This window comes from Conger conger, chromosome 8 (genome assembly GCF_963514075.1).
Source record: "Conger conger chromosome 8, fConCon1.1, whole genome shotgun sequence".
NCBI classification, from domain to species: Eukaryota; Metazoa; Chordata; class Actinopteri; order Anguilliformes; family Congridae; genus Conger; species Conger conger.
Window position 1 is genome coordinate 50,997,874 of NC_083767.1, and position 13,744 is coordinate 51,011,617.

Here is a 13,744-nt window from a genome sequence, read left to right on the forward strand (position 1 = left end):
GCCCAGACATCTCCACCCCCTTCTGTTGCCGTGCAACACTCAAGAGCTCTGATCTCGGGGTCAACACAATCGTCCATCTTCCAAGTGACTGAAGGCCTTTCTCTCTTTATGTAAACCCTCAGTTCCACAAACAGGAGATGACTGAATGATTGTTTGCATCAATCACAATGCCGGCAATGTTGTCAGTCTCTCCACCCAGTACTGTGTGAATGTCTCCAATAGGCTAGCCAGGGTAAGACTCCAGAATATGGTTACAGCAGGGTGTGATTCAGGGCAGAAACAATAAAAGTGCAGTCTCCCAGGGTTTTGTTTACTGTTTACTTACTCTCCCCAGGAAAAGGACCTTTATATGGACTGTCTCACCAATCAGACAGAATGTTCTATAATATAATTACAATTTAAAATGTCTGAGTCATAATTCAGTCCTCACATTTGAGATCATGCTTTTCATGTTAAAACAATATATTGTTATTATATTATTCATACCCAAACATAAGTGAGTATCTCTTATAACAAAGTTGAAATTAATTCCAAGTACTCAATGGACAGAGTGATGAGGCAGCCATAAAGCATATTATGCGAGTTGAGCTGGCAGAAAGCCCGACTGCTTTCCTGTATCACGGTGTGCAGAAACGGACTGTGTGTTCTGCTGTTCAGCGGTGCTCCGTCAGCAGCGGGCTCTGACGAGGAAGAGCGAACGCGATGGGCCACTGGCGCGAGGAAGGATGTGGTACAGAGAACACACATCTCCCACAGGCTTTGTGTCTCAGTCCTACTGCTTCCGTTCAGCACCCACAAGAGGGAGGCCACGTTTCTGTGGCTGCAAACACAACGGCACGCTGAGGACTCAAGAGCCTGGAAAAGCAAACACGCCCAACACAGTCGTATAATAAATTTGTCACATTTTATTCATTTATGTACAATTCAAATAAAAACGGAGACAGACGAGGACAGAGGAGAAGGCGGGGATCCAGATGACGGGAGCGGAAGGGTCAGTCACGCTGAACTTGGAGCGGATGCAGAGGAGGGAGGGCGAGGTTACCCGCCACTGTACTGCAGCCTTGAGGAATGTACCCACCCCCCAGCCCCCGCTGTCCAAACCAGGTGCGCTGTTTTCATAGCTGCAGCTGTCTTCCAGGAGGAGTTGATGAATTTTGGGGTCTCTCTCAGACAGGCAGAGGTGGTCCAGGAGGAGTTGATGAATTTTGGGCTCTCTGTCGGACAGGAGGCGTCTGTTTTGGTCCTGCAGCTGGGTATCTTTAAAAGCGTGGATAGATTACGTGTGTAATGGGTGATCCCCAAACTGAGCCGGTGACCTGGAGTCTGGACCACCGCGCGGGCAGGCCGATAAGAGGCCCTACGCAGAGGAGCCCGGAGACGCATTCTCCGCCGCTCGCTCCTCCACCCTCCGCGCCTGCACTACCATGCGTGCCTGGTTGTCCAGACACTCCTTCAGCTTGTCCTCTGTCAGGGACAGACGCTCTTCCAGCACGGCCACAGTCTGAAAGAGAATCAGACCCATTAGTCTTGTGCAGTGTTACCCAGCAAAGCACAGCATACAAGAACACATTTAAGATAGGTCATGGAGACCAGTTAGACAATAAACTGATGTAATAAAGCTGGCTCAAAATGGGTCCTTGGGGAACCCCGTATAGATCTGAGTGGGGTTTTCTCTTGGCACCATTTTCTGGAAGTTGGGGGAGGAGTGGACCTTCTAAAAATCACAAGAGAAGTTATCGCTCCACTTATGCTGTCAGTAACACCACTGCAAATCAACTGAGCTATTCAGAGCTAGCCAATGTAGCCAAGAAGTACCAGGGTCAGGGGGGCCTGCCGCTCACTCTTTCTTTAAGAGACATAAACCAGAGCTGGAGAGGAGGGGGAACTAAACCCACGGGCCATTACGGAAAATCCTGTCAACGCTGGACAGCACAGGCCTCTGAAAGCAATTTCTTTTCCCTTTCAGATGTGCCAGATGTGCCCCTCAGCTGGGTGCAGAAGGCGGAGGGGCTTCCGGACCCAGCATTAATGATGGCAGCATCAGTCACCCTCTGTCTCCGAACAGCTACACCGCAAACACCACTGCACTCAAGCACAGCACAGCCACACAAAGGCTGAGCTAATACTGAGGCCGCACGCACAAAAGAATACATAAAAACATGGCACACATCCATGATCTGATATATCCGGAGCCTTTGAGGAAAACAAAACAATACCAAACAAACCAGGAGGAAAGCAGAAGTAGAATCCCGGCTGGCTTAAGATGATATCAGCAAGGCCCGGCTGCCTAAAGAAGAACAATATCACTTTTCCTTTTAAGAATGATACAATCATGCCCCCATCTCCCGCTTCCTGTCCTGCATGGGGGAGGGGGAGGGGGGGGAGGGTTGACGGACCTGCGTCAGGACGTCCAGCTGCTGCACAATGTGTTCCAGAGTGGAGGAGAAGCCGTGAGTGAAGCCGGACCTCTCCTCCAGGGCATAGGTCCGGCCGTACGCATGACCCTCGTCCTCTGCCAGCACCCCCGACTCCACCGAAGCCTGGCCACTCCCAGCGCTGGCTCCGCCCCTGGGCACGCCGTTTCCATGGCTGCGGCCGCCCTGCTGCACAGGACAGACAGAGGAAAAGGCTGAGTACGGGCAGCCCAGCGGGGACACATTCCTTCCTGTTCTCGGCGTCTCACTGAGGTGACATTTCCTCTCAAACGGATCTCTAATCAACTCTCAGAACTCTCAGTTTGACAGCACTAAAGTTTATACTGTCAACATCCTGCTTTTTTATCATCGCCGTGACTAAAACAGGGAGATCTGTCAGACTCAAAATAATGGTAATGTGCGCCATCTTAAGAGAAACAAACTCGTGTTTTGTCAAAAACGAGACAATGTCAAGACATGAAATTAACAAAATATGTTTATTTAGAAATGCATAACTTTCTTCAATTACTAAGACTGAAAGGGAAAATGTTCTGCATTGTACATTATATTTTAGTATCCAGCTGGAAAGTATTTTACTCCTTAAAATCAAGGCTGACCACATCAGTTTCTGGAATATGTCCAAACAAACAGAACAGTTGCCGATTGAAGGTTCTCCGGTTGACATGGTGTGCAACTTCTTTGGAATACACACTAGACAAAACAAAATGTGGTTTAGTGGTTACGCTTTTCCACAGTGGACTGCCCGTTACATTTCAGATGGGATGCTACTATTGGGCTCAAAGGCATAGAACCTGACCGTAATTGCTTTATTACATTGCTTTTTTGTTATGCATATATTCTCATGAAATGTGAATTCCATAAATGTCTCCCTGTACATGAACATCAGCTAAACTGATAATTGAACCGTTATCAAATTTGAAAGATGAATTACAAATGGCATAACAGCCGCTCGTTTTAATTATCAGGGCCTTAGGGCAAGTCCACAGGTACACAGACATGTGACATTGGGTATTTTACTGTGGCCGCATTTTCTGTCGTTTGCCTGTAACTTCTGCCTTGAGTGGTTTTGGGTGAGGGCAGACACAGGCCATCCTCACACCAAGTCCCATGGCAGTAAATTCTGTCACTGGCAGGGTGGAATGCTCGTTCAGACACCGTGGCACCAGAAAGGAAACCATTGGGGGCCTCAAACAATAGCCCCAATGCGCTGGCTTACAGCAGGGGGTGGATGGACCCATCAGTGCCTGAAGGGCAGCTCCAGCATAAATGACCCATCAAATGCAGGGTGCAGCCACACCCTCCATCATCCTGCCACACGTGGACTTCACACACACCAAAACCTTACAACGTTTATCTGTCTAGCTTCTGAATACATAATATTATCCGGTTAGTATTTTTTTTTTACTTTCCTTCATATTCAAATTCAATAACATGCAAATCATTATCACATCATTACATGTAAAGGCACAGAGCATTAATTTGTCCATATTCAGTATAAAAACTGTTTCTGGATCTTTTCCTTTCCTCCGGACACAGACACGGACGGACAAACTGAAGCGTGAGGCTTCCGAGGTCAGCGGGAATCTGGAGGAGTGTCGGATATGAAAGAGGGAAGATGTCACACATTCCAGGTTAAAGTGTGCAAAAAGAGCCCGCTCCTCAACCCCCACAGCTTCCTGTGCGGTGTCAGACATCCAGAGCATCCCGGACCTCAATCCGCCGTTTTTTGGGGGAGTGGGTTCAGGGTCCCAGCTGGAGGTGAACAAAGATGTCACTGTGTGAACGTGGACGGACACATCTGGAAAACATCTGCTCATCCCATTTGCAGTCAATGGAGCGGACCAAGGTCATTTTTCCTCTTCAGGGAAGTTCAAACGCAGCCAGACCACAGCAGCTGTGGCCCTGCTTTGCCCTTGTGCAAATCAAGCCCCCTGGCAGGGACAGCTCAGTCAAGGTACAACTTAAAAGCCACTTAATCAAGGGACATTTTAAATGAGCCTAATTACAGGATGCTGCAAAATTACCTTAATTACTAGTCAGCTTAAAATAAGTGTAATTGCACGACAGTTTAAAGACAAATGTAACTGCTAGTGCTAAAATAGTTCAATTGCAGAAAGGTTTAAAATGGCTAATTATGTGACAGTTAAAAATAGGTTTCCTTCTCGTACCCCACAAAACAAGATGTCCTACCCATGGCTGATGTGAGTTCAACAGAGCCAATATTAATAAAAAAGAATATGAACAACTAGGAAGCCTGTTACGTAAGATTTAAGGGTGCGCTTTTTCAGCCGGGCCTGGTTCAAATGAGCTGAAATTTCCAATTTTCTGTCTGTGTCGAGTAGAAGTTTGACAAACATCAGCCAGCTACTTATGTATGGCTATAAAAATAAAAATAAACTACTTGAGCAATTCAAATTCAAACAAGTAAATAGGTTTGGCTGAAAGACACGACATTGGCAGGGTCAAATAATTTGTAAAATCGTGATTGTAAATACTATACAATTTATTTTATTTGGATACATCTCCCACTGACTGGTTTTCTTAAGTTGGAGATAGCCGTATAAAGCTTTGGGGGGTCTTCAGGGCCCTGTCTCCAGGCCTTGCATGGACATGGGCTCGTTCGTGGCGTTGGCGTTGATGAGTCAGCCGACTCTCGCTGTGGTTGCCGTGCACTAAAGCACATGCAGGTGGGTTATTAGGTGGGTAAGGACTCCAGCCCACTCTGGCCCTCATCAGAGCACTGCACCATAATGTATTCCTACGGGTCCAGCAAGCTCTAATCACACACGCCATCTCGTCCCAGCCTTTGAGAATGCTTATGAGACGCTCGTAAGGACATGGGGGGAAAAAAACATTATCTTTGAATTGACTCTTTATGCACAAATGGCCAGAATAAGGCATTGATGAAGGGCCACACTCATCAGCTTCTCTTTGTGTCTTTTTAAGGACCGTCTGCTCCAATTCCCCATCAACGCTGATTTACAGGCCCAAAAAAGGGGCTGTTGACACAGATCCAGAGAGGCTGATGCACTTTAGCAGACGGCCGTCTCCCCAGCCTGTAATGGAGGTAAGAAACAAACTCCTAGTCACAGGATGCCGTGTGAGTCCATTAAGTACTTTTCCCCTTAGTGAAATGAGAGGAGGTATGAGGGCCATGAAAGATTCCATTCATCAGGTTTTGTTTTTATCTCTCTTCGGCGGATCCAAATCCGGTTCCTGTTCCTCAAAGTACCTGTTAAAGCTCTGCTAATGGAGTTCTTAATGGTCTCCTGGCTGAGCGGAGAGCAGTCTGAGATTACACTCCATCCGACTCTCCCGCTTAAAAAAAAAAAAAGGGAAAGGATGTGTTTCCTGGTGAAACAGCCAGGGCCTTTCAGGGTTGTGTTCTCATCTTTGCTTCACCGAGTCAATTTCGACAGCAGTCAGCAATAATGGAAGTGCCCAAACAAAAACAAACAAAAATCTGACAAATCAAACACATAAGACCCAGGAGTTCAAGAGGCATGGCAAATGAGATTTATCAAAGTGTAAGGTTTGTACACTCGCTCGACCAGGTAGACCACAGGTGCTGGAGACATGCAAAAGCCCAAAAAATAAATCAATAACCCCGCAACACTCCTGCTGCGTTCGCAACTTTTACTGATTGAAAAAAATTACTTATGAAGGACAGAGAAGTACGAAGCAAAAGTAAAATTTTTCAATCAATAAAAGTTGCAAACACAGCAGGAGACACAGTGTTGCGGATTCCTGGTTTTACTTTTAAATGGGATTCATCATGAATGATAATTAAAATGTTTCAGTTTCAGCTTCCGACGTGTGCGTGTCCAGATCGAACCGGCCGGTTGCCTTAGTAACTCGCAGCAGTTGCTGCACAGACAAGTGTGTTTTAGAAAGTGGCAGGAAGCAGCGGCAGAGATCATGTGAGGGAGTAAAGAGTGAGGCCGCTTCCTCTGTGGTCAGCAGCACTCCCTCACCTCACACTCACCACCTGCACTGGAGTCACCGTACGCAAAAATACTGCATCCCAGATGTCATAAAAACCTTTCACGAACCGCCCTCTGACTAAGCCGTTCTCATTGTGATCAAGTGAACACCTTTAGTGAGTACACTGAGCAGAGATTAAAGTAGCACTGTGGCCCTGCAGTCAGTGCTAATGCGCAGACAGTCCAACATGAAGGTCAAGACTTCCCTAATTCAGGGAGTTAACTTGCTGAGGCAGGGATTCTTAGTCTTTCTTCGCCCACGGCCAAAGAGCAACCACATCTTCTGTGACCCTGTCACTTGCTAAAATACAGCCTAACGTATGCTCAATATATACAGAAATAACATGTTTTTCACAAGTATCGGACAACACAAAGTGTACGTAATGAGCCCAGTGCTCAATTGGTCCATTTAAGAATGAAACGTATACTGCATGCAGTCAACTTTCTCCCCCTCAGGGGAAACCATCCCAGGACCCAGCTGTGAAATGACTGGTCTAAGGCCTAAACAGTGAACCATCGCTGGCAGATGGATGAAAGTAGCGTTTCCACTATATGCTGCAAACAGCACAGACGGAGGGGGCATTTCTATGGTAATGACAGTGTTTGCTGAAGGGGACATCCTTCCAATGGGGCTCTGAATGAGGGAACTCCAGATAAGGGGGGAGACGCTGGGCTATGGCGTTCTGACCCAGTTCCTGGACTGAGAGTGACTCTATCATGTCCGTCACGCAGTGCAGCAATGAGTCACCCCTATCCCTTACAGACCGCAACACCCCAAGCCCTACAAACGCCACTGGTACACCACCTACTGAGAGCAAGATCCAGAGTGTAAATTAACACGTCCACATTTTTACAACAGAAATCTGTACATTAAAAAACATGCATTTTAAAATGGCATTAAAAAAAAAAAAAAGAAAATATAATAAATGAAGTCTGCAGTCTTTTACATTAGCATTAGCGAGGTAATACTGTTAAAAAAGATATTGGCACATAAAATACGATAAGATCACATCTTATGCAACACACATCAGCTTCGGCATTCAGAGGCAGACAGGTAATCTTCTGTTCTCCTGTAGCATGACTCACTGTGATTCAGTCATTCATTAAACGCAATTTAGCTCAAAATGTTCATTTATTAAAATGTTCATTTACAAGTCTCTGCTCTGTCTCACGTACATGTTTGTTTGTTCCCTCTCCGGTAGGATGCAGGGTCAGAGAAGCAAGCAGGTGTCATCTCTTGCATAGCTCCAGAGGAAATTTAGGCAGTTATGTAAAACATCATGCAATGCTGAGTCACAGCAATAAAGCATAGATTAACCCTTGCAGGGTATGACATGGCAGGTTGGAGACACAGGTTTTCATTGGCATAGTTGATCGGCAATTTACTCCAGGATGACCACAACACTGAGACTTAGAGGAAAGTGTTGGCACTTATTTTCAATGATTTCTTAATCACAGAATGCAATAAATTTGCACTTGGCTTTAATGATGCAAAATAAACATAAGAAAAGGTTTTCATTGAAAACAATAAAAACGCACACAAGGGGACTGAATGTCCACCACACCTATGCTCTAATAACAAATAAAAAGGCTGTACCAGGACCCAACAGTTGAGATTTAATATGGAACCAGCGGATATAACTATTGTTGATGCTGGCCACATTTAAACTGCCAATTGTACATTACGGTTCCAAAACTTAAACACTGGCTTTTAGACAATGTACCCCAGCAAAGATAGTTGTGTAGGAAAAGTAGCTGATGTTACGGACTGTCAGAGTGGTAGGATATGAATTGTGTACTCTGGTCTTTGGTTAGAAATGTTGTTGTTAATGACTAAAGTGTACATGCTGCAAATGTCTTGCTATATAATTCACGCACATGCGCACGCACACGCAAACAGACACACACACACACACAAACAATATGTTATTTTAATTGTGCAGGTACATCAGAGATGTAACCATGTATTTGTCCATTTGAAAGTGAATTGTCAAATAAACTAAACTAGTTGGATTCAGACCTACTGGGAGGTCCCTGAGGGAAGAATCTCCTAATCTTGCTGTGGACAAGGAGAGATGCACCGGAGCTGATCTCAGGTCAGCCGGCACTGGCTCTCTGTAGCAGACACAACCCGACACGCGGCAGCAGAGGCCTAATGCATGGGCACAGGAAGCCATTAACGTGGCATTACACGGCGGATGTGCGGCAAGAAATTACATTTCGCAGGCCTCCGAGAACCTTATGTCACAGCCCTCCCTTTGGGTAATTGATTATTACTGCCCTCTTTCCGCAGGGGTGGGGGGAGTGCAGAGGGCACAGAGTGCAGCAGGTTTGTGGGCGAGAGGCACTGCAGTCGGCACAGGAAGCAGGAGATCCAGCTGAACACATTTTCCGCAGTGTCGCAGCCTGCAGTTGGCTCCTCCGTAGCACACCGGCTCGTATATCTGGTCAGGGTGAGGAGTTTTCTGGGAGTTTTGCGAAACCCAGCTGCTCGGAGGACAGGTTGCTTGTCCTCACTCCACGTTGCAAAGATAAGCAAGTCACGAGCTTGTGTAAGGGAATAGGAAGTTCATGAACTCAGTAAACTTCTGTTCCAAAACGCAGACAGAGAGGGCACTGCAATGTTCCCCAGTCTGGCTTCAGTGCACGCGACTGAATATTCAGCCGGTTTACAGTGGATCCAAACAGGAAACACCCTGAGCCAAGCTGCTTGAAGTTAGCCATTTGTCCAGCAAGGCTATCTCAGGTAACAAAGTGACATGGGCATTTTCAGAGCATAGCCGTGTTGTTAAAAAAATAACCTGCTCGCAGCAAGACAAAAAGTGAACCAACAAGTTACAGGTATGAGCCCAGCTGGGGAAACTTCACCCAGTGACAGAACTTAATCTTCACACCTCACAAACTGTACAAAGGGAACATCATTACCCTAATCTCTGGTTAATATTCAAACGACAGCCATTGTGCATAAATCATTAACACAGATATCAATAAAAGTGCTTTGAAAAAATGAGTCTCTGTAGAAAGGGGAACGGAGCCAGTGGAGGAAGGGAGAATCTTTTTCCATTGTTCCGTCTACCACTAATCTTGTGTCAACAGAACGTGAGGGGCCGGTTTTCCAGTGATCAGCGGACCGTTTATCTGCACAGAAACAGATAAGAAAGGCATTACCTGGCCACCTGATTGACTGCCTCCGAACACAATGTTCTGGCAAAGCCACGCCGGGCTCTGTTCACTCATTCAGCTGACACTCGGCAGAGAGGTTCTAAATGAGGAGCTTAACGATGAGGAGAGTTTAAAAACAGAGCAAAATGCCTGAAATTATGGGGGGTAAACTGTATTAAAAAACTGTGTAAAACTGCATTTACTGCAATTACTATTAATTAATTCATTGCCCACAGAAAACAAAGCCGCCACTAAAAATCCAGATCAATGTCTAGTAAATCTGAATACAAGTTAGGTATCTAAATGTGTCATAATCCAAATGTGGCCTGCATAGGCTGAGGGTGGGATGTGGTTGGGGCCTCCAAAACTGACAGGGGGAATCAAAAATATTAGGGCATAGGATTTTCTGGGGTGATGGGGCCTAATGTGAGAGCTAATGTGAGAGCCAAAGTCCCTCAGGGTACCCCTGGTTGGGGGTGGTGGTGGCAGGCAAACCGCTGAGTTCTGAGTCTCTTAAAGTCTGACTAAAATATTGCCCTTTCTACAACAGACAAAAGGCCTGATACAGGGCCCTTCCAACACAGGTCTTGGGTATGCTGGTTTTTGCTGTTGCTCGTAAAGCACGTAAAGTAGTTGATTGCACAGTTGAATCGCCTCACCAGGGTTCTGGAGCCTGAATTGGTCGTTGATTGTAACTGTTGTTGTAGTTGACCCTGAGGTCCACTAGGCCTAGTGCTGGGGAGCCCTTGTCTAGTACTATGGTAACTCATCCTCTGTGAGAGGAAACTGACCAGTCCTGGCCTAGGATCTCAAGGGCTGCAGTTTCATATCCTGACAGGCGATACTGCTGTTATGCAGTAAAGGATATCGTATTTCCAGTCCTACGTCCGAACACGCAAAACCCAGGTTACATAAGGACATTCGAAATGCGACTAATCACTTCAACCGAACCAGGGGGAGGATGAGAAGCAGCAGAGATCAGTGACACCTCCAGGTCTTCTGTTAGAGCGCTGCCTCCCCCCGCTGGCTGCCGCGGGGGGTGGGGGGTGGGGGGGGGATGACAATGGAACAGCAGCAGCGTGACAGGGGGCGGAGCAGGGGAAAGGTCCGGGCCATTGATTGGCGGGGCAGGAGGGCAGGCGGTGAATGTCACCCGCTCTGCTGGCGCACAGAAGCCCCGTGCGGCGCCGTCAAAAGGCTCAACGCCTCCGCGGCGGGAGGCCTCTGTTCTCGCCCCGCACGGTAAATATAGCAGCAGACCTGTTTGTTATTTCTCTCAGAAACGCCGCTCCGGCCTTCGCCAAAGGCGGGCGGGCATTTCCTGAGTTTGCGGTGTTGGTTTTCAGAGCGATAACAATTCCATCTCCCACCTCCCAGTAAACCAGGCCACCTGCATCTCCCTATTAAAAAGGTAGGAGCATAAATTACCACCTCTATAAATGTATGTTCCCCTTTTATTTCTCCTTCTGTATCGTTAAGCTTTCAGTCTTATGACAAGAATGGAGCGGATAAATACAATGCATTCTTATTAATATACAAATGGGACATTGGAGCACATTACCAACTATAGCCTCGCAGATAAAGAGTAAACCAGGTCTCAGAACAAGCTTTAAAAAGACAAACGAGCCACAGGCACTTTCTCTGGTGTGTGCCAGGCTCTCTGGACAGAGACCAAACCGCTAAACGGAGCCGGCACATCCGCCAGCGCTCATCGAACATTCCGGACATGGGAAGCAGCTGGAGGCCGTCTCCGGGACACCGCTGAGTGGAGCAGGTGAGAGCGCTCTGCTGGTATGCAGCCAGAATGTCAGCCCCTGTATCGCATCCAACTGACCCTCCCTCTATGTCTGCGGACATCGCTGTGGTACTAGACTGGTCCCTGGAGTTTGCCAACAGCAGGGCCTGCATTAGCAGGCTTCACCTGTACGTTCTACCTGGATATGAAATAGCCAGTCAAATATCTGCTTTCCACCGTGTTCTTGGACCAAAGCCAAACCCGGCTCAAACTGAATGTCCCAACGCAGTACAGTCATGCTTTAGTAACACCATTGCAAAGCAGGCCTGTCACCGACTTCTAGTTGTGTGCAATGGAATGATTGTGCCATTACAATCTTTGTGAAAACACATAAAAATTGCCCACGTTTTGCACTGCAATCTCTCCTGCATATACTTCCCTGTTATTGCTTTCAGTTCCAAAGTGCACTGAACTTGTGTTGTCATGATGAGATCATGCCAATAGCATTATCAGCTGTCATAAGGGCCTGCACCAGAGTGGTTTTGAAGGCAAATCATTCCAGACTCTTCCATGGCTCAGAAACAGAGCTGAACTCACTGACCCAGTGAGGCCTAATGCACTGGGGCACTGCAGGTTCTCAAAGCCGTTTCAGCTTTGAATTACCACAAGCATGTGTCAGCGGTAAGCTGATGCGCAATTTGGTTTAGCAGACGTAGGCCGAAACAATGAAACGTTCAGTTTCCCACGGAAAAGCCTTCCCTTTTTCTGGTGCAAGCTGATTAATGCAAACACAAACCGTTAATTGGCCTCTTTTCTTAGAGAGGGCTTAAAGACAGGGCCTCTTTCCCACCTTTGTGTTCTCCAGAATGTCCACAAACTGCAGACATGGGGAGCGCTGACTGTAAAAGGACCTGCCATTGTTATGGAGAATGTTCCAGGGAATTTCCAAGAAATAACATTAACCGTCTGAGCAATATACAGACAAATACCACTTGAAAGCATAAACTTCATTTATAATGCATATGCAGATGAAAGGTGCCTTTATTGCTAAAAATATCCCCAGGCATATTAAGCACAGTGCATTTGAGTATTATAATAAACACTGTTAGTATATAAAGCAATGACAATATGTTACTGCATTATACAAATATACAAAAAACCCTGTTTGGAGTACCTTACTATGAAAAGGAATTATTTTTGCCATTTACTATAAAAGTGTATTTGTCTATTTGCATTCACCACTTGTAAATACGAAACAGCAGAATTAACAGTGTTATATAAACGTTATACAAGTCCGTTACTCTGTATAAATGTATGTGTAGATTGATAAGTACTCTTACAGAGCCGATTTAACACTGCACAATTTGCTGTGCATAACACCGCAGTCTAAGTACTATACTGCAATTAAGAATTAATTGTGCCTTCATAATTTGTGTAGGAGCGCCTGCTGTTCCTTTATCCACAAGCCCCCTATGGAAGGTATGAAAGCACAGTGGAGAAAAATGAAGTTCTGCTACAGAGAGGAAGTTCATTATACAGTGAGCAGCCAAAGCAGTCTGAGCACCACCACCCCTCCCCCCCTCCCTATCCGCCTCCAGAGAGCTGCCTGACACATTGGAAAAGTGTCAGAGTGCCTTCGCCCATCAAATACTTCTCAAAAGGTGAGAAATGCTACCCCCCCCTCCCCCACCCCCGCGACACCTAATAATAGCCCCCTGGGGAGCAAAGGAAGGCAGGGGGCACTTCCTAAATAAGCAGATAGCGCACAATCGGCAGGAAGAGGCCCACCGTGAGTGTGGCATCTCAGCCATGTGATAAAGCATCAGCATGAATTCTGACACCCGGCTTCTGCGCCTCCCGCCCCCTCCCTTTGACTGACAGATGGATGGGGGTGTGAGAGCCGAAACCACCCGATCGCCTTCTACCTCCTCCTCCTCAGGAAAATGGAGGCACATTCCTGAGGACTTCAGTGAGGAGGTGAACTGATCTTGGATCATTAGACAGAGGTGAAAGGTCACCAGGGGTCAGCAGAGGGGAGGGGAAGATAATGACAGTGTGGAAGGTGAGAGAACACTCTAAAGTGTGAGCAAAATGCTGCCATTTGCTCCCACTTAAAAAAAAATACAGGTTACACTTTTAGTTCAGGACCACTGTTGCCACACTTTTCTTCAATTCATTACAAACAGCATTGTAAAATATTTGGCAGGCCACCAAAATACAATTGTAAGCCACATTAAAAAAACATCTTAAACGGATTTTAAATGTGCTTCAAAATTGAATTAAAATAAGATTGTGATGCGGTGCAGAGTTGGGATGGTAATGGATGCCAAACCCACCAAACCAGATGTTTATAGCACAGGACAGCCACTTCAGAACACTGTACAACTGTTTTGCAGCCATTACAATTTGAGATTTGGCGGGTGAAGTGC

General features: G+C 46.4%; 1 protein-coding gene across 3 annotated transcripts in view; it reads right to left on the reverse strand.

The window, feature by feature from the left end:
* Positions 1-905: 905 nt before the first annotated feature.
* The window catches only part of poc1b (POC1 centriolar protein B), a 29,842-nt gene continuing 17,003 nt past the window's right edge, over positions 906-13,744 (reverse strand). For 2 of the 3 annotated variants that reach the window (XM_061252108.1, XM_061252106.1), the window contains exons 11-12: positions 2,397-2,603; positions 906-1,501 (exon numbers count right to left, since the gene is read on the reverse strand). In XM_061252108.1, coding sequence (XP_061108092.1) covers positions 1,358-1,501; positions 2,397-2,603 — 351 coding nt within the window. In that variant the 3' untranslated portion in view covers positions 906-1,357. The remainder of the gene's footprint in view (positions 1,502-2,396; positions 2,604-13,744) is intronic. The other variant, XM_061252107.1, reaches the window with a different exon arrangement.